General features: G+C 45.5%; 1 protein-coding gene across 1 annotated transcript; it reads left to right on the top strand.

Annotated features, from left to right (window-relative positions):
* The first annotated feature begins 93 nt into the window (after positions 1–93).
* ERLEC1 (endoplasmic reticulum lectin 1) lies at positions 94–22,244 on the top strand. Its single transcript, XM_082217722.1, has 14 exons — positions 94–344; positions 3,350–3,454; positions 6,398–6,478; positions 7,563–7,640; positions 7,797–7,860; positions 8,594–8,634; positions 9,094–9,317; positions 10,424–10,574; positions 11,596–11,757; positions 12,131–12,190; positions 15,272–15,396; positions 17,692–17,769; positions 19,765–19,840; positions 21,953–22,244. Exons 1-14 carry the CDS (start codon positions 171–173, stop codon positions 22,022–22,024), a joined length of 1,491 nt encoding a protein of 496 aa, XP_082073848.1. The 5' UTR covers positions 94–170; the 3' UTR covers positions 22,025–22,244.
* Positions 22,245–25,967: the final 3,723 nt, after the last annotated feature.

The raw sequence follows: 25,967 nt of genomic DNA, 5'->3' as shown, positions 1-25,967 counted from the left end.
CAGAGCGGCCTGCGAGACGGCCGTTTGTCCGTGCGTTGGGTTTGAAAGAGCCCGGAAGTGACGCAGACTTTCACCCAGCCTTCCGGAAGTAGACGTGGCCGGCTTCTCTGGGCGTCCGATGTTTGGTGCCTGTGGGGGCGCCTGTCGCCCGCGCCGGGCTCCGCCACACGATGGAGCGGCGAGGGAAGCGGCGGTGTCGGGGGCCGGCGGCGGCGCTGCTGCTGCTGGGGGCGGTAACCATGCTGGGGGCGAAGGCGGCGGCCGGGGCCGGAGGAAGGTCGCTCCCTCAGTTCAGCGACGACGTCCCTTTCCGAGTGAACTGGCCGGGCGTCGAATTCACCCTGGTAGGTGACCGGCCTGAGGGGAGGGAAGGAGGGGCAGGCGGCGATGAGGACGGGGGGGCGGGGAAGAGGCCGGGTCCAGGGGTCCAGGCCGGAGGGAGCTGCCTCACAGCACCGTGGAGCGGGAAGGGTTCCCTTGGGGTCATCTAGTCCAACCCCCTGCAATTCAGGAATATCAGCTAAAGCACCCATGATCTCTGCTTTAAAACCCCCAGAAAGGAGAGTCCACCCCCGCCCTAGGTTGGCCGTTCCGCTGCCGAAGAGCTTCTACCCGGCCGGGGTAATGCAATTTCCACGGCACTTTGCTTGTATTTAGCCGAGAAACAGCTGCTATAATAATAATAAGAATTTTTATTTATACCCCACTCTCCCCAGCCAAGGCCGGGTTCAGGGCGGCTAGCAAGCAATAATAAAAACAAGTTGAATGAATGCAACTTAAAAACAAGATTAAAATACAACATTAAGATACTGAAACATTAAAATATTAAAATATGACATTTCAACATTACTCAGATGTGAGGGTGCAGGGTTTGGTTGGTTTCTGTTTTAATATAAAAATAGGCCAAAGAAAACTTCAGAGAACTTTATAAGTGTTTGCACTCTAATGTAAAAAATGGTGCCATAACGTAAAATGACTCTTTAGGAATAGGTGATCTCATGATTTCAACAGCTCGTCTCCAAGAGTATCCAGAACCCCTACTGTGAGGCAGAGGAATGAAAAGAGCTTCCTCATTTAAAGTCTCCTTTCTTGGAGGCAGGGAAAGAAAAAACAAAAACGAGTTTGCTGCCTCTTCTACGTGAAGGCCCTTAAGGTATTTGAAGACGGCAATGCAGGGTTTTGTCTTTTCTTTTTACTCATGACCCTGAGATCCAGCAATGGTGGGGCAAAAGACACATCCTCAGAATGAAATAACCTTGAGCTTGCAGCCCTTCCACACACACAAAAAAAATCAATTTTTGTTCACCCTCAAGGTTGTCTTTCTTTCTTCCTTGGCAGTAGTATAACTTATGGGAAGAGAGTACTTTTCGTAACTATCATTGCGAGTAATGATTGCTGCGGGTTACCCAGAGATCAATCATTAGGCTGTATTCTATCTTCTGCACACCCATCTTTAAAGAAAGCAATTGTGGTGGGGTTGATTTTGAGGGGACATCACAAATCAATGAGCAGGCTTTAGTGTTCTTCAGGCACAGAAGGAATCCAGGAGAACTCAAAAACTTGCTCCCTAATTAGTGATGTTTCAGTTGACCCTTATAAATAACTTTGCTGTGGCTTTTTGAATCCGTTGTTTCCCTTGATGGACCCATATGGACACCAATGGTTTTTATGGCAGATGGTAAGTCTGTCAACAGCTGTTACATGTGATAACCAAGATGGAGCCTTCCAGGAGATGGTGAGGGGCAGGCAGGATCGAGGGTGCTGTCATCTTCCTGTCCTGTTTGTGAGCTCCCTAGATACAAGTGATTGGCCACTGTTTGGAACATGGTGCTGATTCTCATGAACCTTTGATGTGATCCTGCAGGATGCTCTTATGGAGAGACTGCTGTCATTGAGAGCAGACCGAGAATGCTTGTCCTTCAGCATCTGCTACACTGGACTATTTTAGCCCTGAATTGGATGGCTCCATCTGGTTATTTGGGTTGGGAGGAGATAGATTGTGGTCTACTGGTGGAGCCACTAGCCAATCTCTAGTGAACACGCAGCTGTGTTTCTTCCAAGGATTGCTCAACTACATGTACTCTCAGGGCATTTCTTTTGCTATTAAGCAAGAATGCATGCCTAAGACTGCTTAATGCAGATCAGATATGCTGTAATTGTCATGACAGGTTGAGTATATATTTACTCTTAGTTTTGATCACTTAAAATATATGAGTAGTCCACAGGGGTTCCTATTAAGAAGTAAAAGTTGACTGCCCAATATTTTGTTCTTGTAAATCATTCTGAGTTCACCTTTCTGGAGAAAAGTGACTAATAATGTCTTCTCATCCCTTACCAATAAGTACTGGTGACTACATGCTCAGACAGTTTAATTTTTGGCCATTTTTGAGTTACAGGTAGCCCTTTCTGCAAAGGAATATTGAAGGAATTTTGAAGAGTGAATTTTTAAAAAGAGGCCTTGACTGTGGCAAGAATGGGCATCGCTTAAGTGTAGGGCAGAGGGAGAAGATAACACCATCAGTATTGTATTGATTGTGTAGAAGCTATGAACAGCTGAAAGAGGGGAAAGATCTTAATGCATTGGAAAATTAGCAGCGTTGTTGATGTGCTAAAGGGGGAATTTACAAGATGGTGTACAGCAATTAAATCATTAATGTTTGTAAGGAGGGAAATGATTAAAACTGCATGGAGATTAACAGCATTCTACATAGCCACTACATGAAAAATCATAATGGCAGGCCGTACTGGACCAACGGCCTGATTTGTTATAAAGCAGCTTCCATGTCCCTTCCATGTTCTTACGCTGACAGCCTACAAGATATGAAGACTGCTGAATTGAGTGAAGCAGGTTAAGTTATTATTCAAGCAGGTTTACTACACAAATAACTCTGCCCTTGTGAACATTGCGGGTGGAACTTCTAGGACAGCTCTCTTCTCTGATAAGAAAAAGCTGCACCTTGTGTCTTCTAGTAACGAAGAGGGACAACTTTCTAGAAGTCCCTCAACATTTCATTGCTCAAAAGACTGCTTGGTAAGCTGGTGGCAGTGACGTTACACAAGTTCAAAGACTCTTGAACCATATCTCAGTGCTTTGTAAAGGTGACTTGAGCAAGCTAATTCTACGAGTAACACAGAAAGTGCTAAGGTTGAATTTTAAATGATGCGTATATTTATCTATGTTTGATGTCTGGGCTAATAGGCATTTTAATGCAGTGGCCTGTGGCCACAAGCAGTAAACACAGATGGTATTGAAATACTATTTTAGTAACTAGTCAGCAGACCCATTTAAGACTACATTTTAATATTTGCTTACATTTGAGGCATTTCCACCTTTTTCTTTCTTTTTAAGCCCACTGCTGGGGTTTTGTATAAAGAAGATCATTACATCATTATGACAACTTCAGAAAAAGAAAAATATAAGTGTATTCTTCCGATGTTAGCCAGCGGAAATGAGGTAAGTTCTGTGTCTTATCTCTCTCTCTTTTAAAGCAGGAGTTTCTACAGCAACTAACAGAATATTCCTATGCATATCTACTCAGAAGAAAGCCCCATACGCCCAGATAAAAATGTGTGGGATTACAGCCTAAATTTATGAATAAAACATACCATCACCTTTCTATAAAATATTTAGGATGTGTTAAATACATTAAAAACACAACGTGTTAACCAAAAAACCTTCAGTGTGTGTGTTTGTCAAGAGAGCGAGCGCAATTAGCTGTGACATAACAGGCAAATGAATTTTTGCCTGACTTTGAATGGAAACTTCATTTTTAATGCCCCTTGGAACACCTTGAACAATAGGATCTCTAACATATCCTTTTGGAGTCATGGTCAGAGCAAGGAGACATTGGACAGTTCAGTTGGTGTTGATGCATAGATACGTTGAATTTGAGTATAAGCTTGAGCAGATTCCTCCTTCAAAAGCAGTCTGTGGGAGCCCAGACCAATAGCTTTGGAACAGTCAGTCCAGATAGAACTGCTTTACTTTTTAAGGAGGCTCCCAGTGGGTTAGTCTGAATTATTTTTCATTGATTTCCTTATTGTTCTTGTGCCTTGCCTTCTTCTTCCTTGAAGCTCAGGATAAGTAAAAGCTAACCTTAAAACCATACAAATTGCAAAGACTCATAATACAATTAAAATTGCAGCCAATTAATAACCACTTTATAGCAGTAGCAGCAAACAGACTCTCGGCAGCAGTGCGGCAATTAACCATTAAATGCCTGGCAAAATAAAACTGTTTTAAGGTGGTGTCTAAGTGCCACAACTGTAATCTTAGTCAGCAGGGAGTTCCCTAAAGGGAAGCCCTGCCTCACCTCACCACCCCACAGGTCTCTCTCAGCAGCAGCAGCACAAGCAGGTAATCCCCCGGAAGAACTTATCACGTAGCTTGGGGGCTCCTTCAAGTGCTTGGGTTCCTAGGTCATTTAGGACATTATACACCAGTGCAAATACCTTGAATTGGTCTAGTGGCTTAGAAATCCCATGATTGGAGCAATATGTTCCATCCTCATTGCTCCTGGCAGCAGCATTCTGCAATACCAGCAACCTCTGGACCATATTTGAGGGCAATTCCATGCAGAGCATGTTGTAATAGTCCAAACAAGAGGTTATTCAGGTGGATCACGCCAGGCTGGCAAAGCCAATGGGTGGCCAGAGGTGGGCATAAGCAATCCTACGCCACAGATTACCCGGGTCTGCAACAACAGCTTTAGGTTGAGGACTACTTTTAATTACAGTGATACCTTGGGTTACAAACTTAATTCGTTCCGGAGGTCCGTTCTTAACCGAAACTGTTCTTAACCGGAGGCGTGCTTTCACTAATGGGGCCTCCCACTGCCGCCATGCCGCCAGTGCACGATTTCTGTTCTCATCCTGGGGCAAAGTTCTCAACCCGAGGCGCAACTTCTGGGTTAGCGGAGTTTGTAACCAGAAGCGTTTGTAACCCGAGGTACCACTGTGCTTGTATATTTTAAATAGATTGTATATATGTATGTAGTTTTATTCCTATCAATGTTGATGGGTTTTTATTCGTTTTTTTAAAAAGTTTTTAGCAATTCTTGTTTTTATCTGTAAGACACCCTGAGTCTAATTAAGAGGGAAAGGCGGAGTATATATGCATAGATTATTATTATTATTATTATTATTATTAATCCCAAGCTGAATTATTGGGAGTATTAAATTGATGTTTATATGTTAGTTGCTGTCTTGTATTTGCCTGGCTGTGGGTGGGGGGGATGAGTTGTGGTTTTGTAAATTGCTTGGAGCAGATGTTCACTTAGGCAGGATACAGATTTAATTATGCATACACGTGCATTGGAATTCATATAAAGATAAATGTTTATCTAGAATATACTTAATGGTATTATTTTATCTTATGGCCTTAAGCACAAAAAGATAGTCTTAGATGTGTTACTACTCTGCAAGCCACTATAAAACAGTGTCGTTCCAGAAATTCTGGCACATAAACAATAAGTTAATGAATTTGAACATCTTTTCTGTTTACACACACACACACACACAAAAATTATATATGTGTGAGAGAGCAGAGAGGACACATTCACATCAACAATAAAGCAGCAGAATCGAAAGAGCTACTGTATTTTTCCGTGTATAACATACCCCATGTATAAAACGCCCCCTATAAGAGGGGATTCCAAATTAAGAAAATGAGGGGAGATTGCTGAGCTTTTTTTGGGGGGGGGTTGACGTAGATCTCTTACCCGTCTGACCTTCGCTGCCACTCACACTCATTGCAAAAGCCACCTGTTGCCTGTCCACTCAGCAGCAGAAGCCGCCAAACACCCGCCCAATTGCCGCAGCAAGAGCCAATCAACACTAGCCATTGCAGCAGCCACCAATAACACGCCCAATAGCTGCTGACAATCTCTGGCTTGCGGCAGCAACCAATCCCACGTCCCCCCATGCGCTAACCGTTTATAAGACAACCCCCAATTTTTAACATAATTTTTTAATTTAAAAAAACATCGTCTTATACACGGAAAAGTACAGTACTTAGATTTATGCAAGTGGCTTGTGGTAGCTTAGTAGAATATGTTGCAGCAGAAATTCCCCTTGATTCCAAAAGCAGTTTTATGCAATGATGAGAAGCATAAATTCCTCTTGGGTCCATAGAACTACTTCTATATTTCTGTGGATCTTGGCCTGTGTGGTTTCTTTTCCAGACCTTAAAGAAAACCAAATGGGACATTTAAGTATATGGTGTTGACAACAAGTAATTACTGACTAGAAACCATAAATATATAAACTATTTGGGGATTATAGCCTTTGTGTTCTGGGTCGTATATGTCAGTTTTTTAAGGAACTTGCAAAAATAAATGAATGTACCTAGCTCTGTGTCCCTCCATGTAATAGTGACATCCAGCTGTTCCCGTTTTAGGAGGAAGAAAAGGACTACAAAGGGCCCAGCCCTGCGGAATTGTTGGAGCCTCTCTTTAAACAAAGCAGCTGCTCTTACAGGGTATGTCCACTTTGAATTTGAGGCAAAAGGCTGCAGATCCTGACATCACTCTATACGCTATAGAGTGGATAAGCTCGGTAGAAGCTCATGTTTTATTTCCAGTAAACCCACCAGCACCACACAGACACATTGCTGTTTCTTTCTGGCGCCAAATTTTCCTGCAAGTCAGTGGGCATTATGGATACCCAACCATGTACACAATTGTGACTTTAAAATGGAAATTATTGTTTTTGAATAATTCCAACTGATGCCTGTTAACCGAATGAATACAGGGTGGAAAATGTGGTGTGCAGCGTGTCTGCCTGTGCCCTTTGGGACTGAAAGAGCACAGTTCCATTAGGCCACCTTGTTAAGCAGCCATGGGACGCTGTATCCCACCAACCTGAGCTCAAGAACCAAGGGCTAACCTGGAGTGAATTCCTTAAATGCCTGAGAAGTTTGCCTCTCAAATAGAGTCTCCGATTACATCTTGCAGCTACTTTTTCCTTTCTCTTTTCATTTGCTTGCTATGGAAACGCAACACATTTCAACATGTCCTGAGTCCTTGAAGGGAGGGCAGGCTGCAAATCTAAATATTCTTACCCATCCATTTTGTTGACGTGTTCCCTTATCGCAAGAACAGCCTTCAGTACCGTTAGTAACCAAGGATTCTCTAAAAGACTTCCTGCGTGGTCTGAAGTAGCAAGGCCACTGTTCATAATGCAACTTAATGGAGCCCAAAGTTTATATAGGAAGGGCTGGAGTTGGTTTCAGCTCTCTGCTTGATCCACAGGTTGCAGTGGGAACATTAAAGACATTGCACTGAAGCTCGTTCCGTGGTTGTTGACTTTGACAACTACTGTTGGTTGACATTTCCCTTACATAAAGACTTCCTTCGTTACATTAAAACAATGGTGACATCACCTTTTGTATATATTAAGACCCCAAAAATGTGGGAAAAACCTAAATGCTTTTGCTGTGAAGCTATAATAAATAATCACCTTTCATGATTGTCATTTCACTTGGGCTGCTGCTTTGTTTTTTTAAAAAAATAGATTTGCCTGTGCTGTGTGTGCCAGTTAATGCCAAATATATATCTCTTTAGATTGAATCCTATTGGACTTATGAAGTTTGTCATGGCAAACATATTCGTCAGTATCATGAAGAGAAGGAAACTGGGCAGGTATGTCTCATTAAAACTTTGGTCCTCAAGGGTAAAATAAAGCTTAAAACTGACGTTTTTATTGTTTTGTTATCATGACGATTGAAGCATTGGAGGAGAAACGGTTGTTGTAAAACAAAAAAGTGAAGATGTATGTCTTTTCTCTTTTTTGTGTAGAAAATAAATATTCAAGAATACTTTCTTGGGAACATGCTACACAAGAGCCCGATACTTGATCCAGGTTTGTTATTTTGCTTTTAAATGTCAGTGGTCAGGAAGAAGATCCCATCCATTCACTCAACTCACTAGGGAAAGCACTGTGTAATTTATGCCACTGCTCACCAACAATCAGCACCATCCAAACATTCAGTGTGAAGTTTGAGAAGAGCCTAAGCACACATAACACATGCAATGCTCAGCTCTCACTTTTTGGGATTTAAGACTACACAGATTTGACCTATGTGTGCTTTCTATCCCCCTCCCCCCATTATAGAGCATGGTCAAACATTTTGTCCAAGCCATTCATGTGAGTCAAGTTCAAAGGCAGCTTAGGTGCAATTGGGTGCAGTTCCGCTTGCCGCTGGGTTTATAGGGATTGAGCAAGAAATTATTCTGTTATATCTGCACAGGTCATGGCACTTCAAACACTGGGCTATTTTCCTACCGTCTGAAACTGAAAATAACCCCAACATAGAGAAACCAGGCCCTCCTTTAAATCTTGCCTGAAAATGTCCCCCTTCTTCATTCATGCTGTTCAGTATTCACAGGCTGGCATGTAGCTTATATTTGAATGGCAGTGTCGAATCTGTCAGTCAATACTGGATTCTTAAGTCAGATTTATATCCAGAGAGTGAAAGGTCTGTTGAGAGACAGAATCTTTGTTTCAGCAGATTTGCTTCCTGGCTCTGTATTGGTTTCTATATAGCAAACTGTGACTAAAATGTGATGCTTGTCCTGCTTGCAATGTATTCCAGAGCAAGAAGAGAAGGAAAATGAGAAAGACAGCGCAAAAGAGGCAAGTAGGAAAAGGTTGCTTTTGCTCTCCTGCTCCATGATCAGTTTAATTCATATCTGTATCTAGATCAGCCTTCAGCAAGCTAATGCCATTCAGATGTTTGGGTCTGAAGCTCCTCATCAGCCCCAGAAAAGGCTGATCTAGATTGTTGAAGCTCCCTCTCTCTTTTTGAAGTTGATGTGTTCTTCCTTTTCTTGCAGATAATATTGTTTGATTCAAGTCTGTTTTTATTAAGGGAAAGCGACTGTTTTTGTTAGTCCTGATGCTATACACTGCATTGCCAAATTAGGTTGTCTTTTGTTCCCCCCCCCCCCTTCAAGATAGTTTCTACCACGGCTGCAGAGCAGAAAATCCACCGAATGCAAAGTAGACATGCTAAAGAAGAATTTGCATTTAAGCAAACTGAGTAGCTGCCCAAAGTAATACTTTCATTTTCCGTATTTTATTTTGCTAATATAGATTCCTATGAAAAATATAGAAGGGCAGATGACCCCATATTATCCCATTGGGATGGGAAATGGCACACCTTGCACCCTGAGGCAAAACCTGCCCAGATCAAGTTCAGTCATGTATGTCTGCCATCCTGAAGCCAAGCATGAAATCCTTTCAGTGGCTGAAGTTACTACATGTGAATACGAAGTGGTCATTTTGACCCCTCTCTTATGCAGTCATCCTAAATACAGGTAAGGAATTCAGGCCAGGTCAGGCCTTCTAGTAGCCACCTGGAACAATATTTCCTGAAGAGTTCCCTCTCATTCACTCTCCTCACAGAACTTTCATCTGTTAACCTAAGGGAGGTTCCAGGCTGAACGTCACACAAATTTGTACATCTTGCTAAATCATGCAGAGGCTGGAACAAACCTTGGACTCATACACTCCCTCCTCCTCCTCCTGTGCAGCTGGGGCAAGTCCTGCAACTGCAATTTTATTCATTTACACTGAATCTCTGCTTGCGTTTTGTGTACAAGACAGGGATTTTGATTTATAGCCAACTCCGATTAATGCAATCAGCCAACTTCAGAAGCCTCTGTTGGAACTTGGCTTGTTCTGAAAATGACCACTGTCTGTTATAAGGCACAATTCCTGATTTACACAAAATCAAAGAGAAGTCAAAAGTAAATACGGCTAAGGCAGAGGTTAACGTATGGGTCCATGACTCTCTTAGCTCATCCTATCTTGTATTATTGAACTAAACCATGTTCTAGTGTGACATTAAGTGAGTTATTTTACCTGAGACAGGCTGGCTACCAGAAGAGGCATTTCTGTATCAGATTATCTCTTCCCCTGTAAAAATGTTGGATAACCCATCAGCATTGCAATATATTCACCTGCTGTGCTTCTTTGCCTCAGTTCCACATCCTTGGTGCAAGTACAGAAAAATACACAGGGTGTTGACATTATGACCCAAGAGGTCGTACCTATAATGAGAGAGAGGGAAAAAACTTGACATGGGGTTCTGTTTACAGTGGCAACCCTCTGTTTGGTGTAATGTGTAATTCTGTCCCCAGAAACCTGGTGTAGATATGAGCTTTCTAATATTAGTGTGAACCAGGAAGTAAAAATGATCTTTTAGATTTATTTATTTTTTGGAAAAACTTGTGGTGGGACCTTGCAGGCACAGAGCCTTTTAGCATAATGGCACCACAATGGTGGATCAGTTAAATTTCTTTTTTAAAACAGTTTTGATTTTATTTTTTTTTTGTATATGCTATATTGGGGCCACAAAACCTTTCATGCAGGGGCTGTGCGTGAACCACCCCATGATAAAAGTTCGCTGTTGTTTGCACAGGTTCAGAGCGTCCCCCGTGAATGACATATTTTGCCAGTCGCTGCCAGGAGCCCCACTTAAGCCCCACAACTTGCAAAAACTGGAGCAGCTGGAGCAGGAGCACCAACAGCAGCAAGAAATGATGAAGCCGCCTTATAGAAGAGGCAAGGAGGTAGGAGCCCAGAGACATGTTGCTGATGGCACAAGTGTGGAAAATCCTGCTATTAATCGACCCTTTCTGGATGGCAAGGCTTGACTTTTGCTGGGGAATTCTGCTACACAAAATTCATGCTGGGATTTCAGTGGCCCAAAAGCGGTGACCTGCTTTATCTCTCTCTCCCTGCCCCCACGCCAAACAGGTTGCCCAGTTCTGCTCTGACTATCTTAACCTCATTCAGGAACCAGTAGTGTCTTTCAAGCTGCAGATATTAAATCAGTCCATTAAAGCTAGAAGAATTGTGTGATCACCAGCTACTGCAACAGTTTAAGGCTGCTGTTCTTTTCTCACGTACATTTGAGATTGGTTTAGAAGTCTCACAAGCCACACGTCTCACATGGTTGTGGCTTTTTGGCCACACTGTGTTACCTCCCCCTCCCCTTAAAGGTAAAGGGACCCCTGACCATTAGGTCCAGTCGTGGCCGACTCTGGGGTGCGGCGCTCATCTCGCTTTATTGGCCAAGGGAGCCGGGGTACAGCTTCCAGGTCATGTGGCCAGCATGACTAAGCTGCTTCTGGCGAAACAGAGCAGTGCATGGAAACGCTGTTTACCTTCCCACCGGAGCAGTTCCTATTTATCTACTTGCACTTTGACATGCTTTCAAACTGCTAGGTGGGCAGGAGCAGGGACCGAACAATGGGAGCTCACCCCATCGCGGGGATTCGAACCGCCAACCTTCTGATCGGCAGGCCCTAGACTCTGTGGTTTAACCCACAGCGCCACCCGTGTCCCTGCCTCCCCCCCTACCTGTGTGATATGTGTGAAACGTGTGAATCTGCCAACTGAGGGTCAGTGAGCCTGCAGTATTCAGCCTGCCTTTGACAATGTGCACATTAGTGCACATCACAATACATCTGTTAATCCTTAACATAGAATGTGTCTCTTTCTTTGTGTTCTGTAAGAGACTAAGAGGGCTATCCTCTCTAAAAATCAAATGCCCAGTACCATCTAAATCTGCACATATTTTAATTTCAGGAAGAAGTGAATTCAGCAAAGGAAGAGAAGTTTTCCTCCTTCCACAAGCCAGTTGCCGTCGGAACGCCACATCTGTTAACGGTTGGAACGACACACATTTCCAAACTGACCGACGATCAGCTCATAAAAGAGTTCCTTAGCGGGTCTTACTGCTTTCATGGGGTGAGGAATCAATTCTATGCGCTGGGCTCGACTTCACACGTGTATTTTGCCTTCTCCCTCCCATTATTTCTCTTGATTCCACCCAGAACCCCAGTCATGTTAACTTCTGTATTTCGTCTTCCTACAAATGTTAAGCAAAGCAGAGCAGTAAAGAGAGTGGGTCTCAGCTTGGACCCTGGAAGTGTACCTGCTCCCCACCCCAGTCTCAGAACTCCTAGCAGTGCTCTCATGTTATATCTAGCCTTTCTATGGCGATCTGAGGGTTAGAAACATACATTGAGTTGTGTTTGCTTTTTTAAAAAACCTGATGGGTGTCGTGCTTGCTGGAAGCAGCTTGGATTGCTTGAGTATTATTGCCTTCTCTTCTTCCTAGGGTGTTGGCTGGTGGAGGTATGAATTCTGCTATGGCAAGTATGTGCATCAGTATCACAAGGTACGTAGAAACAGCCATTGGAAGGTTCTGCCGCTAGGTGGCCACATACAGCTTTTTAACATCAAATTTGCTGCTGCACAGGAAAGTTCTTGAAAGCAGGGCTGCAGAGTTAGTAAAATTCATTGGTGCCTTTGCTACTGCTGCTGTGTTTTATTAGGGTGCTGTGCAAGGGGTTTGGGGAACTTGCAGCCCACCAGGACATTTTAGGCAGACCCATGCCCACCTACCTTGCACCTGAGGGCAAGGGAAAGCAGGGCTGGGCTAAAAAGGGTTGCCTGCCAAGCCTCACCGCACAGTCTTTTCCCAAGTGCTCAACCGCTAGCTGGATGTGTTTGGCATTTGGGAAGCGCTGAGTGCATGCATTGCAAGTAGATAAACTTTATTCGCATTAGCCAACGGCCATAGCAACATAAAACAAGCAATATATACAATTAAAAAGACAACGATGGGTAAAAAGGACAATCAAATGACCAAGATTATCGTTCAGATAGTGGCCCTTAATCTCATTGCACCCTCGATAAACCTAGCAAGCTTTGCTGTTGTCTGATCATTTTGATCTGAATGCATTGCAAGTAGGACTGGGCAATATCTGGTTTTCAACATCGCAATATATCACCAACTAAACATCGCAATACAGTCGTACCTCCACTTACGTATCCCTCTGCTTATGTAAACTTCGGGATACGTAAGCGGCAAACCCAGAAGTGCTCTACTGTGTGCAGAAGCGGTCCCTCCGGTTGCGGAAACCTCAGGATCTGACTGGAGCTCCGAAACTGATCCCGTCCGCAACCGGGGGTACCACTGTGTACTGATATTTTGCAATGTCTGAAATACGTATGGAGCTATGTAGAGACATTGGCTGGATTCACGGTTTTTCCCACATTGTGATTTTTGCGTTCACACACACACATCATGATTCGCAATATATTGCCAGGTCAAAATTATGAAACCGATATCACGATACGGACTTTGAACCAATTTTGGACGATATATCGCCCAGCCCTAGTTGCAAGGTGCTTTGCACAGTGCTTCCAACCAGCTGGTGGTCAGCGCTTAGAAAGCATTGTGCAAGGGACTTTGAAAGGTCTCTGTCACATGACAGTGTTGTGACTTCAGGTGATTGACAGGTGGTCGTCCCACCCACCTGCCAACATTTGAAGTGGGGGAGACATAAAGATATGGCCCACTGGGCTGGAAAGTTTCCCCATTCCTTTTTAAAATCAATTTTTCTTAATAGTTTTCAACATAAAATAAAAATCACACTAATCTAGAAAAGAAAAAAAGAAGAATAAAGAAAGGAAGGAAATGAAGAGAAGAACAAAAGGAAATTGCAGAGTCCACTCTGAAAATTTAATCTTAACCTTTATTCCACATGCAGAAGCGTGAACCCTCCTAGCTCTCACCTGGGAGCTTCCCCCTCTTCCCCCAGTCTCCCTCCCTAGGAGATCCTCCTCTCTGTCCTGCCTCTCACCCATCTTCCTCTTCCTCTTCAATCCATCACTTTCCTGCATGTTTCTTCCGTAGTCCAAGAAATACAGTGGATGCTCGGGTTGTGAACGTGATCCGTGTGGGAGACACGTTTACAACCTGCAGCGCCACGTGTACACACGTGCGGGTCACGATTCGGCGCCTCTGCGCATGTGAAAAGCGCAATTTAGTGCTTCTGCGCATATGCAAGCGCCGAAACCCGGAAGTAACCTGTTCCGGTACTTCCGGCTTCGGCGTAGTGCACAACCCGAAAACGCACAACCTGAAGCGTCTGTAACCCGAGGTATGACTGTAATGAAAGTTTCCCCATCACATGAACAAGGGAAACTGCCCTGTGCCACTGAACCTGTTCTAGCTCTGACCCTGCAATGGTCTCATGCTGTGCAGAAGGAAGTTGTGTTCAGGGAAGTTTTTCATGTGTGACATTTTAATGTATTTTTAATCATTGTTGGAAGCCACCCAGAGTGGCTGGGGAAACCCAGCCAGATGGGCAGGGTACAAATAAATTATTATTATTATTATTATTATTATTATTATTATTATTATTATTATTATTTATTAAGCAGCTCTGGAGAAGGGCTGTAGCTCAGTAATAGATCACATACTGTGCAAACAGAAGGTCCCCAACGTCTCCAACTCTAGCGTGAAAAGACTTCCATCTGGAGCCTTGAAGTGCGTAGGGCAGCTTTCTGTGGATGGGAACTGGAGAAGTGCCCTCACGCAGCTTCCAGTCATTTTAATGGGACTTGACAGGAGAAGATTCTGCTGGACGTTCTCTTATTTATTTGTGGCTATCTGACTGAAAGGGACGGGGTGGCGCTGTGGGTTAAACCGCAGAGCCTAGGGCTTGCCGATCAGAAGGTCGGCAGTTCGAATCCCCGCGACGGGGTGAGCTCCTGTTGCTCGGTCCCAGCTCCTGCCAGCCTAGCAGTTTGGAAGCACGTCAAAGTGCAAGTAGATAAGTAGGTACCGCTCCGGTGGGAAGGTAAACTGCGTTTCTGTGCGCTGCTCTGGTTCACCAGAAGCGGCTTAGTCATGCTGGCCACATGACCCGGAAGCTGTACGCGGCTCCCTCAGCCAATAAAGCAAGATGAGCACCGCAACCCCAGAGTCGGCCACAACTGGACCTAATGGTCAGGGGTCCCTTTACCTTTTATCTGACTGTGAATTTAAGTTCCCTTCTATACAGAAAACCATCAGCAATTGTGCCTATGGACAAGCCTCCGTTAGGTGAATTTCATCTCTAAGAGTTATGTTTTTATTCACTGTCTTCTCAAAAATTGCAAAATCACATTTTTTTAAAAAAAAAGGTTTTTTTGCAGTATTTTTCAGGCTATTTCAGTGTTTCTTTCCTGACAGCATGAATATTGCTTCTTGAAGGATTTATGAGTTTGAGTGAACCGAGTTCACTTCTTATAATACAGCCACTTGCCATTATACAGATTCAGCACATATCAAACAAATCTTACCCATTTGAGTCTCGGAAATCATGACAAAGAATAAATCATTTAAAATAGGCGATCGTGCAAGAAGAAAAGGGGTCTGTGTAGCATTTTCATCTCAGTAACAAGGAGAATTGTTGTCCTCTTTCAGGATAAAGATAATGCCAAGACGACCATAGTTGTGGGCACATGGAACAAGGAGGAACACCTTCAGTGGGCACAAAAAAACGTGGCCAGAGCATATCACCTCAAAGACGACGGTCTGCAAACAGTGAAGTATGCCTGAGTTGGTTTTTGGATGAAACCTCAGAGATGGGGCTTGCAGCTTGTCCTTAAAATCAGTTATATAGCAGAATTGTTTTCCAAGTCACCAATGCTCACTGTGTCCAGCCTTAGTCTTGAAATTAAAATCTCTGCATCTTGAATCCATCCCATTCTTTTTAAAAGTCCAGACTTCCCCTCACTGGGCCAACCGGTCTAAAATGATGTGAGGAGAGATCCTATCTACTTCATAAGAAGCCCTGCCGCAATGCCATTTTTTTACAGAGCACTCCATCCGTTCCTAAAGCTGGCAGAGGGCCTTCTTGGTAGTGGTGCCCGCCCTGTGGAACACCCTCCCATCAGATGTCAAGGAAATAAACAACTGTCTGACTTTTAGAAGACATCTGAAGGCAGCCCTCTTTAGAGAAGTTTTTAATGTTTGATATTTTACCGCTTTTAAAATTGTTATTAATATTCTTTTGGGAGCCACCCAGAGTGGCTGGGGAAACCCAGCCAGATGGGCGGGGTACAAATGATACATTATTACAGTGGTGCCTCACAAGATGAAATTAATTCGTTCCGCAAGTCTCTTCGTCTTGCGAGTTTTTCGTCTTGCGATGCACGGTTTCCCATAGGAATGCATTGAAAATCAATTAATGCGTTCCTAGGGAAATCGCCTTCAGACCAGGTCCGGGGACAGTCTGTCCCCGGACCTCTTCTGAAGGCTGGGGGGGGGGGACAAGGGCTTTTCTTCCCACCCCCAGCATTTTAAAAAACCCCGGGACAGCGGAGGACTTCTCCGCTGTCCGGGCGATCTTAAAATGCTGGCGGGCGGCATTTTAAAATCGCCCCGGGACAGCGGAGGACTTCTCTGCTGTCCGGGGCGATTTAAAAGCCCCTGGGAAGGCAGGCAGGGGGGACAAAGACTTTCGCCCCCCGCCCGCCTTCAGAAGGTGTTCCCGCCCCGCCGCCCGGCTTCGGAGCATCGTTCCGAAGCCCGGCGGCGGCGGGAGGAGGCGTTCCCGCCCCACCGCCCGGCTTCAGAGGAGGTCCGAGGACAGTGGGGAAGACGCGCTGCGCTTCCCCGCTGTCCCGGATATTTCCCTATGGGCTGTCGTTTTGCGAAGCAAGCCCATAGGGAAATTCGTCTTGCGAAGCGCCTCCAAAACAGAAAACCCTTTCGTCTAGCGGGTTTTCCGTCTTGCGAGGCGTTCGTCTTGCGAGGTACCACTGTATTATTATTTTATTATGCTTGGGAGGATGTGATTTAATCCTGCATTGGCTGTTCACCCTGTTCCCAGTAGGGAACAAGACTGTACAGCCAAGGCAGAATTTATTCTCTGCTCATCCTCTGAGTGAGGATTAAAGCCCTGTGCAAAAGCTCTTTTTGAAGTAGCTGGTGCTTCTCCTTTAAGCCAGCAAGCCAGTGGCAGCAGCAGGGTAGAGGGGCGAGTCTTCTCCACCCCCCTGCTACCACTGCCTACACACTTAAAGGAGAAGTACAAGATGTTTCAAACAGCATCTGCCCCCCCCCCCACCCACACACACAAAAAGACGCCGCAGCAACAGGAAGGTGATTCTGCTTGGTCTGGATGCCATCACAAGCTCTCTGTGGGGAGTTCTTGCACACATCCAAACCCAGTGCTAGAGATTGCCCCCCATGGCAATCCTGTTTGGTCCAGGTGTGTGAGAGGGCTCTCTGTAGGAATTTAGCAGACAGCAAAGCTAACAGGAAGGCTCCCCCCCCCCTTTGAAAGCAAGGCGGGGGGAACTGCCCTTTAGCAATGTCTTGCTGCCTGCTATTTGGTTTGAAGTCCCAGCTCTGGAACTTCAAAGCACCCAGCCCCCTGCCATTTGTGACATGAGTTGGTTGATTGGCGCGTGCCCCCCCCCCACCTGTCAAATTTGGCCTGCAAAGCAAATCCCAAAAAGAACGTGGCCCATGGAACCAGAAATGTTCCGCACTCCTGCGCTTGGGAGACAGAGATTCTGATCCCTTTGTGAACATTTGGCTGGTCATTATTTCCCATCCAGATCTACCTTACAGTTTGTTGTAAGGGTAAAACGGGGGGGGGGGGGGATTTACTGATTTTTTAGTTCCTTTGTTATTTCCAAGCTCAGAAGAAAAATGCCTTCAAGTGTTGGACATTGTGCAAGCGTCAAATTCCAGAAGGCAGCACACAAAATTCAGCCCTTTTCGTGATTTTTGCTTGGGCGCATTGTAATACTTGCATAGGTACCAAGTAGAGAGTTGACTTGCGCTCTAAACGTTTTAACTGACCAAGCTCTAATTTTGGGACTTTCCGGCAGAATGGTGTCTCACTACTACGGAAACGGAGATCTTTGTGACTTGACTGACAAACCTCGACAGGTGACAGTGAAATTGAAGTGAGTTGGCCCCCTTAAACATTATCCTGTTCCAGGCTGACTTGATTTATATGCTTTGCCCTAATGGAAGGCTCTAAAAATGTATCCAGCTGTACTTTTAAGGAACTGCATGACTGTATCTTTACTAACTGGGCACAATCCTGAGATCTTCTTTAAGTATGCCCAAAGGTTTGCCTGTGCTCTGCGAGGGATTTAAATTATTTCCCGCTTCAGATAACAACTCTTTGCACTCAGAAGCGCTTTTGCTAGAGAATGCCATGTCTGCTGCTCAGAGTGATAAAAATCTCAGTCATCTTCACTAGATAGTGAACCCTAACTCAGCAGTCTAGTGTCTGCTGATGCAAGTGCCCATGCCTGTCTTGTGTTTCCTGGAGAAACAAGCTTCTGTGTGTATTTCTCTATGCCTGCTCTGCTGGCTTCACGACATCCCCAACCCATCAACTTTTACATATCTGCCTATCTGCTTAAACCAGGGGTCGGCAAACTAAGGTCCACGGGCCGGATCAGGCCCAATTGCTTTCAGGATCTGGCCCGCGTACTGACTGTCCGTGGATCGGCATGGGGATTCTGTTGAGGTTGGAACTTAACGGGTTAAGTTCTTCCCATGATGCCACACCATTCTGACGTCAATTTTGGAAGCTTGGGAGGAGCTTGGGAAGAGTATGCCAGTCCCACTCGGTACTTTGTGGGGAAAGGATGCAGTTTTGTCATGGCTGCAAATAGTCCTGGAAATTCCTGAGAAATGTTGGAATAAAAGCTGTAAATAGACAAACCTGGACTGTGTGTGTTTGTCTGGAAGCCAAGCTACATGACAGTTTTACACCGCTGTGTAATCTCTGCTACGGCGTGACTGAGAGATCGGAGCAGAGCGTGCGGCAGGAGAAGTGTGCCGGGCAGTAAAGAGCTAATTGAGGATCGTAAATCAATTAGCGGGGGTCGCGCCAGATCAAACAAATTCCACAGATTCTGTTCATTTGAGCTGTGCCATTTTTTTCCCTGCGCCATTCCATTCCACACACACACGGCTCCTCCCTCCCTCCTCCTGGCTTCTCCCCGCCCTGCCTAGAGGAGGAAGGGGGCTGGCTGAGCGCCATTTTAAGCAGCCCCTCTCTGGAGCCAGCCCTTTCACACTGCTCATCTTCCCTCCGCCACCGCCCTGTGGGACAGAGAGCAGAGTGGACGAGATCTCTCTGCCTACCTACGAGAAGCTCTGAAGAAATGAAGCTATGCTGCCAATTCTCGTAATAGACCAGTATAAAGTAAGCAGCACATAAGCAACACACCCTGTCTAACTCTTGTGCGTAACATCACTGACACTCGTTTGATCAAACTTATCCTCCTTGATATCTAACCCTTGAGCGTAACATCGCCGACACTCTGTTTGATCCAACTTACCTTTGTTGATATCTACAAGAGCCTGGCTAAAGGAACCTTTAAAGACTGAATCTTCCTTTTGGGCACAATTTTAATGAGTTTCTGTTTGTGGCTTCTTGTACATAGCTCTCTCAATTTTTGGATTATTAATATAAGATTTAGAATGTAGAATGGTTTTTTAGTGTTTTGTGTGCCGCTTATGTGCTGCTTACTTTATACTGGTCTACCCACGAGAAGCGGCAGTGGTGGTGGCGGTGGCCATGGTGGCAGCCCCTGGGAGGTAAGCACTGGGGGTGGGGAGGAGGACTACTAGCCCCCCTCGCCTCTTCTCCCCCCCCCCATGCTGCCTCTCCAGCCCGCCACAAGCTCTGAGGGACAGTGCACTGTGGACATGGCTAAAAAAAATTGCCGGCCCCTGGCTTAACCCGATACGTTCATATACCAACACCAGGAAATGTCACACAGGAGTGTGACATCGTGGCGGTATTTCACCCAAGCCTTGCACCGCCTTTAGGGTTTCTTCACAGACCTGACACATCCTTGGCAATGGACATTAGTCTGTTAAGCAACTATTGTTCTCTAGGTGCCGGTCACCCACTAACATCTATTTCTATCTTTAAGGTGCAAAGAATCCGATTCTCCTCACGCAGTCACTGTCTACATGCTGGAGCCTCACTCCTGTCAGTACGTCCTCGGGGTATGTATTTCTGACCTTGCCGCTAGCCTCGCTGACCTCTAGGAAGGCACTTTTTCCTCTGCAGAAAAGGGCATTTCACTTACAGAAAGCATGGAAGCTTTGAAACAGAGCTTTCCGTTTCCCATCCGTCTGTGAGACGAGCATTTTATTTTCTGCAAAAGCTTCCTTCAGGACCCAGTGGCGAGCCTTTCTAAAGTGCATATTGGGGCAGTGTACTGATCCTACCTCTGAGACAGACCCTCAGTTCTGGACTCGCTGTTTTCCAAGAGCTTTTATTTATAGGCCTAATTGGAAGATAATGGCTCCAGATTGATCTAAGAGAGCTCATTAAAGCCATTTTCTGTGCCCTTTTTCAAGGGCGCCGTTCGAATGCCAGAGTGGTCTTTAAAGGCACTTTGCATTTCAAAATCAGCAGAGAGGCTCGCTAAGATGCTGCTGTTTTCGATTCAGATTCTCTTCACCTCATGCAATGCTAAGCCCAGTAGCCTTCACAGTAGCCTTCGTGCTTGAGAAAGGGTTCAAGAGTCGAGGTTATTCTGATGATAGAAATAATGAGAAATCTGTTGGCAGGAGTAATGTTTTTGTCAGGAACGTTCTGATTAGACCACACGCTGGGAGAGTTGAAAGGCAGGCATAGGTTTTGAGGTGCAAATGTCCTCTCTGTCTTTTCGGTTGGGCAAAAGTTACTTTCGGAGACAAGATGGTTTTGGTTTTTTTAAATGCTAAGACCATTGGGCACAACCCAACCAAAATTTAAAGACTTGGAAGGCCTTACTTATTTAAATGGGAGAGAGGTGTGTGCACATCTAGTGGGGTGTTTCAGATGAAATAAGGTTCTTCATTATATTTATTTACACCCTGCCTTTCCCCCTGACGGGACTCAATGATTTTTGTTCCGCTCTCCCCACCCCCTGCCACTGATAAAAGAAAAATCTTCTCCAAAACGTTAGTGGACTCTTTGGGGCAATGGGGAGGCACAAGGGGCTCCTGAGAGAAGAGAGAATGAGCCAAAATTGCCTCTCCCCTCCACTTTCTGCTCGTGGAAGCCACCTCTGGATCTGACAGTGGAGAGAGATGCACAACAAAATGCACGTTTTGGTTGGGCCGTACCTATTAATGTGTTGTTGGTTTTTTTACCAAAGGCTTGGAAGTCTGGATTCCTTTGGACATCTAAAAATCCAAACCCCTCCCAACTCTGGTATAGGAAGGGGAAATAATTTTGTGCTGGGTTGGCAATGTGAGATAAATGCTCAGTAATAATGACAAACATGCAAAGGGCTTTGGATAAGTCTGCTTGCCTCGTTGCTGCCCAAAGGCCTGCCACAGCAGAGAGTGTATACAGAGCACGTTAGCAAACCTAATTCCAAACATTGCAAGGACCCTGGGCAGAGCTCAAGGGGAATGTCTTGCCTTTTGAAGTCCCGCTAAATTAGTGTGAAACCGACATCCTGTCAGAGCTGTGGACAGACTTCATTTCATTTTCTGGCGCTGGGCTTGCCTTTTCCCTACAGGAAAGGTTGGCAGCTGTTTGTTCTTATATGGGGGAAAGGCTAGGTTTGCCCTGTCCCCAGTCTTTCATCTTTATGGCTGGTATCTGCATAGCCTCATTCTGGCTTCTATAGATGTTTCTATGGAATATAATGTTACGGTCTGCCATAACATTGAAATAAAATACATGTCTCTGCTCCAAGGAACTTAAAAGTTCTCAGAACCATAAGCTGCGAGAGAATGTAGAGCTTCCTCTTTCTTTTTTAGGCACTTGTTCATTCCAGATTTTAAAAGCCAAGACACATCTTACATTTAAATAGTGCCCATAAATTGTCTGCTTGCAATCATTATTCCCTGCACTTGAAGGGTACTGGCTGTTAATAAAGCAAATGGCTGGCCATTATCCTGCACATCATCATTCCAAAATGTAACCCTCCTCATTTTTTGATAAACTGAGTACCTGCCATTATTTCTTCTTCGCCTTCTGTCAATATTGGGTCAGTTTTCCAACATATGCCACGAGTCAAGTGCTTTGTAATCCGTTCTGTCATAGAAGGTAGGTCTGATGTTGTTTTCTTCCTCCTGTTTGATGCTTATCATCATTGTTTTGTGTGTATATTTCAGGTGGAATCGCCAGTTATCTGTAAAATTTTGGATACAGCAGATGAAAACGGAATGCTTTCAGTGCCTAGCTAATAATAGCACGTGGGATTCATTAAAAGTTCGGGGCCTTGAAAGCCAACGAAGGAGCACACCACTGGGGTTCTCCACTCTGAACCAACGGCAAAGAGAAGGACCGGCAAGACCTCACCAGCAAAGAGCTACTATCATGAACCACTTTGTGAATATTATATGTATATAAGAGGCTATTGATAAACTTTTAAAAATTAAAAAAAGAGTACCTTATCTTGAAGAATTTTTTCAGTTGCCCTGTAATGTGGAGCAGAGTGTGGTTTTCCCCCCCTAAGTTGTTGCAGTGTCTGTTCAAGTGGAGAAATTGTCACTCTCAAGGAAAGAGTGGTTCCCCAATTCCCTGGAAGGGGGATGAGAATGAAGCTGGGAACATCTTCTACCCTTAATCTTCCAGGAAACGCAAGTAAACTGCTGTTTCTAACACGACTAAGCCGCGGTTTCTGCTCAAACGACTACCAAATGCAACTCCTGGCTGCTGCAGAAGAGTTTCCCAGCGGCCTCTGTCAAATCATGTAGCCTACTGTGACATTCCTTCACTTGGCAGAGGAACGCAAGCTGTGCACCTCTCCGCCTGCCATCAGACAAGGTGGGGGAGCTGTTGGCGTAGGAAGGCAGTGGGAGTGGTTGTTTTTTTGTCCTATTAAAACACGGACTCAACCTCACACACATCAGAACACCTGTTGCAGCATCTCTGCTTGTTTCAGGAAATGCCCAGCTTCAGAAAAAGGGCTTCTTCAAGGCTGGGTCTCCTGGACTCTGCCGTTAAGGTGCACTGATGTCTTTCAGCTCAAAATGGGAAAGCACCCAGCTCAGCGGGGAGGGTAGGAGACCTCCAAGCAGAGCCGGGTTCCTTCCCAACTGGAGCAAATGAGCCACAGCGCCGGTCAACCTGCCATTGCCTCCACTCTGTGGTTGGAAGTACGTGTGTGAGCTTTGAAATGAAAACAAGCTGCCCTGGAGCTTATACAGTGGTACCTCAGGTTAAGTACTTAATTCGTTCCGGAGGTCTGTTCTTAACCTGAAACTGTTCTTAACCTGAAGCACCACTTTAGCTAATGGGGCCTCCCGCTGCCACCGTGCCGCTGGAGCATGATTTCTGTTCTCATCCTGAAGCAAAGTTCTTAACCTGAAGCACTATTTCTGGGTTAGTGGAGTCTGTAACCTGAAGGGTATGTAACCTGAGGTACCACTGTATCTTGGGTCCAAAGGCAGGGAGAGTGTTAAGCCTGTTCCGTTTAGCCATTGAGCAGCGCACTTTGCCAGAGGGTGCTCACCTCAGATGACACATACCTGGTAACGCCTGTCCTCTTATGGTCGGCTTCCTCCCCATCTTGAGCCATCAGGGAAGTACCTGTAAGTCTGCTTGCTTCCCTTCAGTCTTGTCAAACCACCAAGCGGGTGAGCCTCTGTGTTCTCCAACCATTGAATGACCAGGAGGTGGGTCTGTGTGTGCAGCTCTGCGTCCCTGCCAGTTTTTTTGTTTTGTTTTTAAATAGCAATATTGGGCTTTCCTGCCCTGTCCCTTTGTCTGCTTTGCCACCCGGTACACCTGCATGCAGAGTATATGCCCTGTTCCTAAAAGAGGTGGGGAGATGAACGGTGTTGAGCATTCCTTGCATAGGTATAGAGCCATCCTGCTTTTGAGGGCAGCGAATTATACAATGTGGACTGATCACCCGTGTGGACCTTTGCTGGGAGGGTGCTGTGTGATGAGTGGAGAGCCTGCAGCCCTCTGGGTGCTGTTGGAGTATTATACCTCTCCCAGCATCCCTTTTGCCTCACGTTGGGCAAAAGATTCCTGTATTGCACAGGTTTGGACCGAATAACCCTTCTGGTCCCTGGGCACCACAATTCAAGAAGGACACTGACAAAGAGGAGGGCAACCAAAATGGTCAAAGGCCTGGAAACGATGCCTTATGAGGAACGGTTAAGGGAGCTGGGCATGTTTAGCCTGGAGAAGAGGAGGTTAAGGGGTGATATGATAGCCATGTTCAAATATATAAAAGGATGTCACATAGAGGAGGGAGAAAGGTTGTTTTCTGCTGCTCCAGAGAAGCGGACACGGAGCAATGGATCCAAACTACAAGAAAGAAGATTCCACCTAAACATTAGGAAGAACTTCCTGACAGTAAGAGCTGTTTGACAGTGGAATTTGCTGCCAAGGAGTGTGGTGGAGTCTCCTCTTTTGGAGGTCTTTAAGCAGAGGCTTGACAACCATATGTCAGGAGTGCTCTGATGGTGTTTCCTGCTTGGCAGGGGGTTGGACTTGATGGCCCTTGTGGTCTCTTCCAACTCTATGATTCTAACTCCACAATTCTGTGATTCTACCCCATGCCTTGGTGTTCTAGCTCACCAAAGCCTGCCACCATCAATAAACGTCTGCAGAGTGTCGTCTCTCAGCACGAATTCTACCACTGCCTAAGCAGACCTTGAATCGCTTAACAAATAGGGACAGCTTCTTAGGTAGAGCATGAGGAGGAGGAGAGTTTGGATTTGATATCCCGCTTTATCACTACCCGAAGGAGTCTCAAAGCGGCTAACCTTCTCCTTTCCCTTCCTCCCCCACAACAAACACTCTGTGAGGTGAGTGGGGCTGAGAGACTTCAAAGAAGTGTGACTGGCCCAAGGTCACCCAGCAGCTGCATGTGGAGGAGCAGGGAAGCAAACCCAGTTCACCAGATTAGGTGACTACCGCTCTTAACCACTACACTACACTGGCTACAATGAGATGATGATGATGATGATTTATATCCCACCCATCTGGCTGGGTTTCTCCAGCCACTCTGGGCAGCTTCCAACTCAATATTAAAATACAGTAGTGCATCAAACATTAAAAGCTTCCCTGAACAGGGCTACCTTCAGATGTCTTCTAAAAGTCTGGTGGTAGTTGTTGTCTTTGACATCTGGTGGGAGGGCGTTCCACAGGGCGGGTGCCACCACCAAGAAGGCCCTCTGCCTGGTTCCCTGTAACTTGGCTTCTCGCAATGAGGGAACTGCCAGAAGGCCCTCAGAGCTGGACCTCAGTGTCCGGGCAGAATGATGGGGGTGGAGGCGCTCCTTCAGGTCTACTGGGCCGAGGCCGTTTAGGGCTTTAAAGGTCATACTGGGAGGAAACATACTGGGAGCCAATGTAGGTCTTTCAAGACCAGTGTTATGTGGTCTCGGCAGCCGTTCAAGCCCCATGTTGGGTGAAAAATTCCTGCATTGCAGGGTTGGACTAGAGGACGACCCCCATGGTCCCAGCTGATTCTACAAAAGGTGCTGCTGTCTAGAGCAATTCCTTCATTGATGTGGCAGCTATATGCTAGCGTACGTCTGTACCCAGGAAACCCACCTCAAACTGACCTTTTTTTAAAAAAAACACTTTTTTTAAAAAAAACAACCTTGGATTTCCCACTTTAAGACTTTCCCTCGCACCCACACCTATAATGTATGAAAAGAACATCCATATGATTCAGCATCAATTTAATGGTGGTGGTATTCTGGGACAAATCAAGCTTTGCTACAGTCGTATTGCACCATTACTTCTGTGGGATGGTGGGACCACAAACTTCCGGGTGCCTGCAGATAAGTGCTTGAGGGAACCTGCTACTCGGAGAAAACACTTCCTTAAAAGAAGATGTCTCCATCACAAGCGGGCTAAAATAGAAGCACTAACACATGACTTGAGGGATGATGCAAGCCATATCTCATAACCTTTAACTGGGTTCTAGCAAAAAGGTTACCGTTGATAAGAACCCTTGAAATCCCATGGAGATGGTGGAAGAGCTGCCTAGGGAAACTCTCAGAACTACGAACCGACTGCATCATAAGAGCAGCAGCGCTGCTATAACGAAGCCCAAAATCTGTCATTTTGTTGTTGTTGTTTAGTCGTTTAGTCGTGTCCGACCCTTCGTGACCCCATGGACCAGAGCACGCCAGGCACTCCTGTCTTCCACAGCCTCCC

This window comes from Podarcis vaucheri (genome assembly GCF_965113315.1).
Source record: "Podarcis vaucheri genome assembly, chromosome: 3".
Classification (NCBI taxonomy): Eukaryota; Metazoa; Chordata; class Lepidosauria; order Squamata; family Lacertidae; genus Podarcis; species Podarcis vaucheri.
The sequence above is the reverse complement of the archived record's forward strand: the minus strand, read 5'-3'. Positions and strand labels throughout refer to the sequence as shown.

Coding starts and splice junctions, on each gene's coding strand:
- ERLEC1 (XM_082217722.1), top strand. CDS start 171: ATGGAGCGGCGAGGGAAGCGGCGGTGTCGGGGGCCGGCGGCGGCGCTG. Junction 7,641..7,796: donor AAGAGAAGGAAACTGGGCAG/GTATGTCTCATT, acceptor TTTTTTGTGTAG/AAAATAAATATTCAAGAATA. Junction 8,635..9,093: donor AGAAAGACAGCGCAAAAGAG/GCAAGTAGGAAA, acceptor TTGCTAATATAG/ATTCCTATGAAAAATATAGA.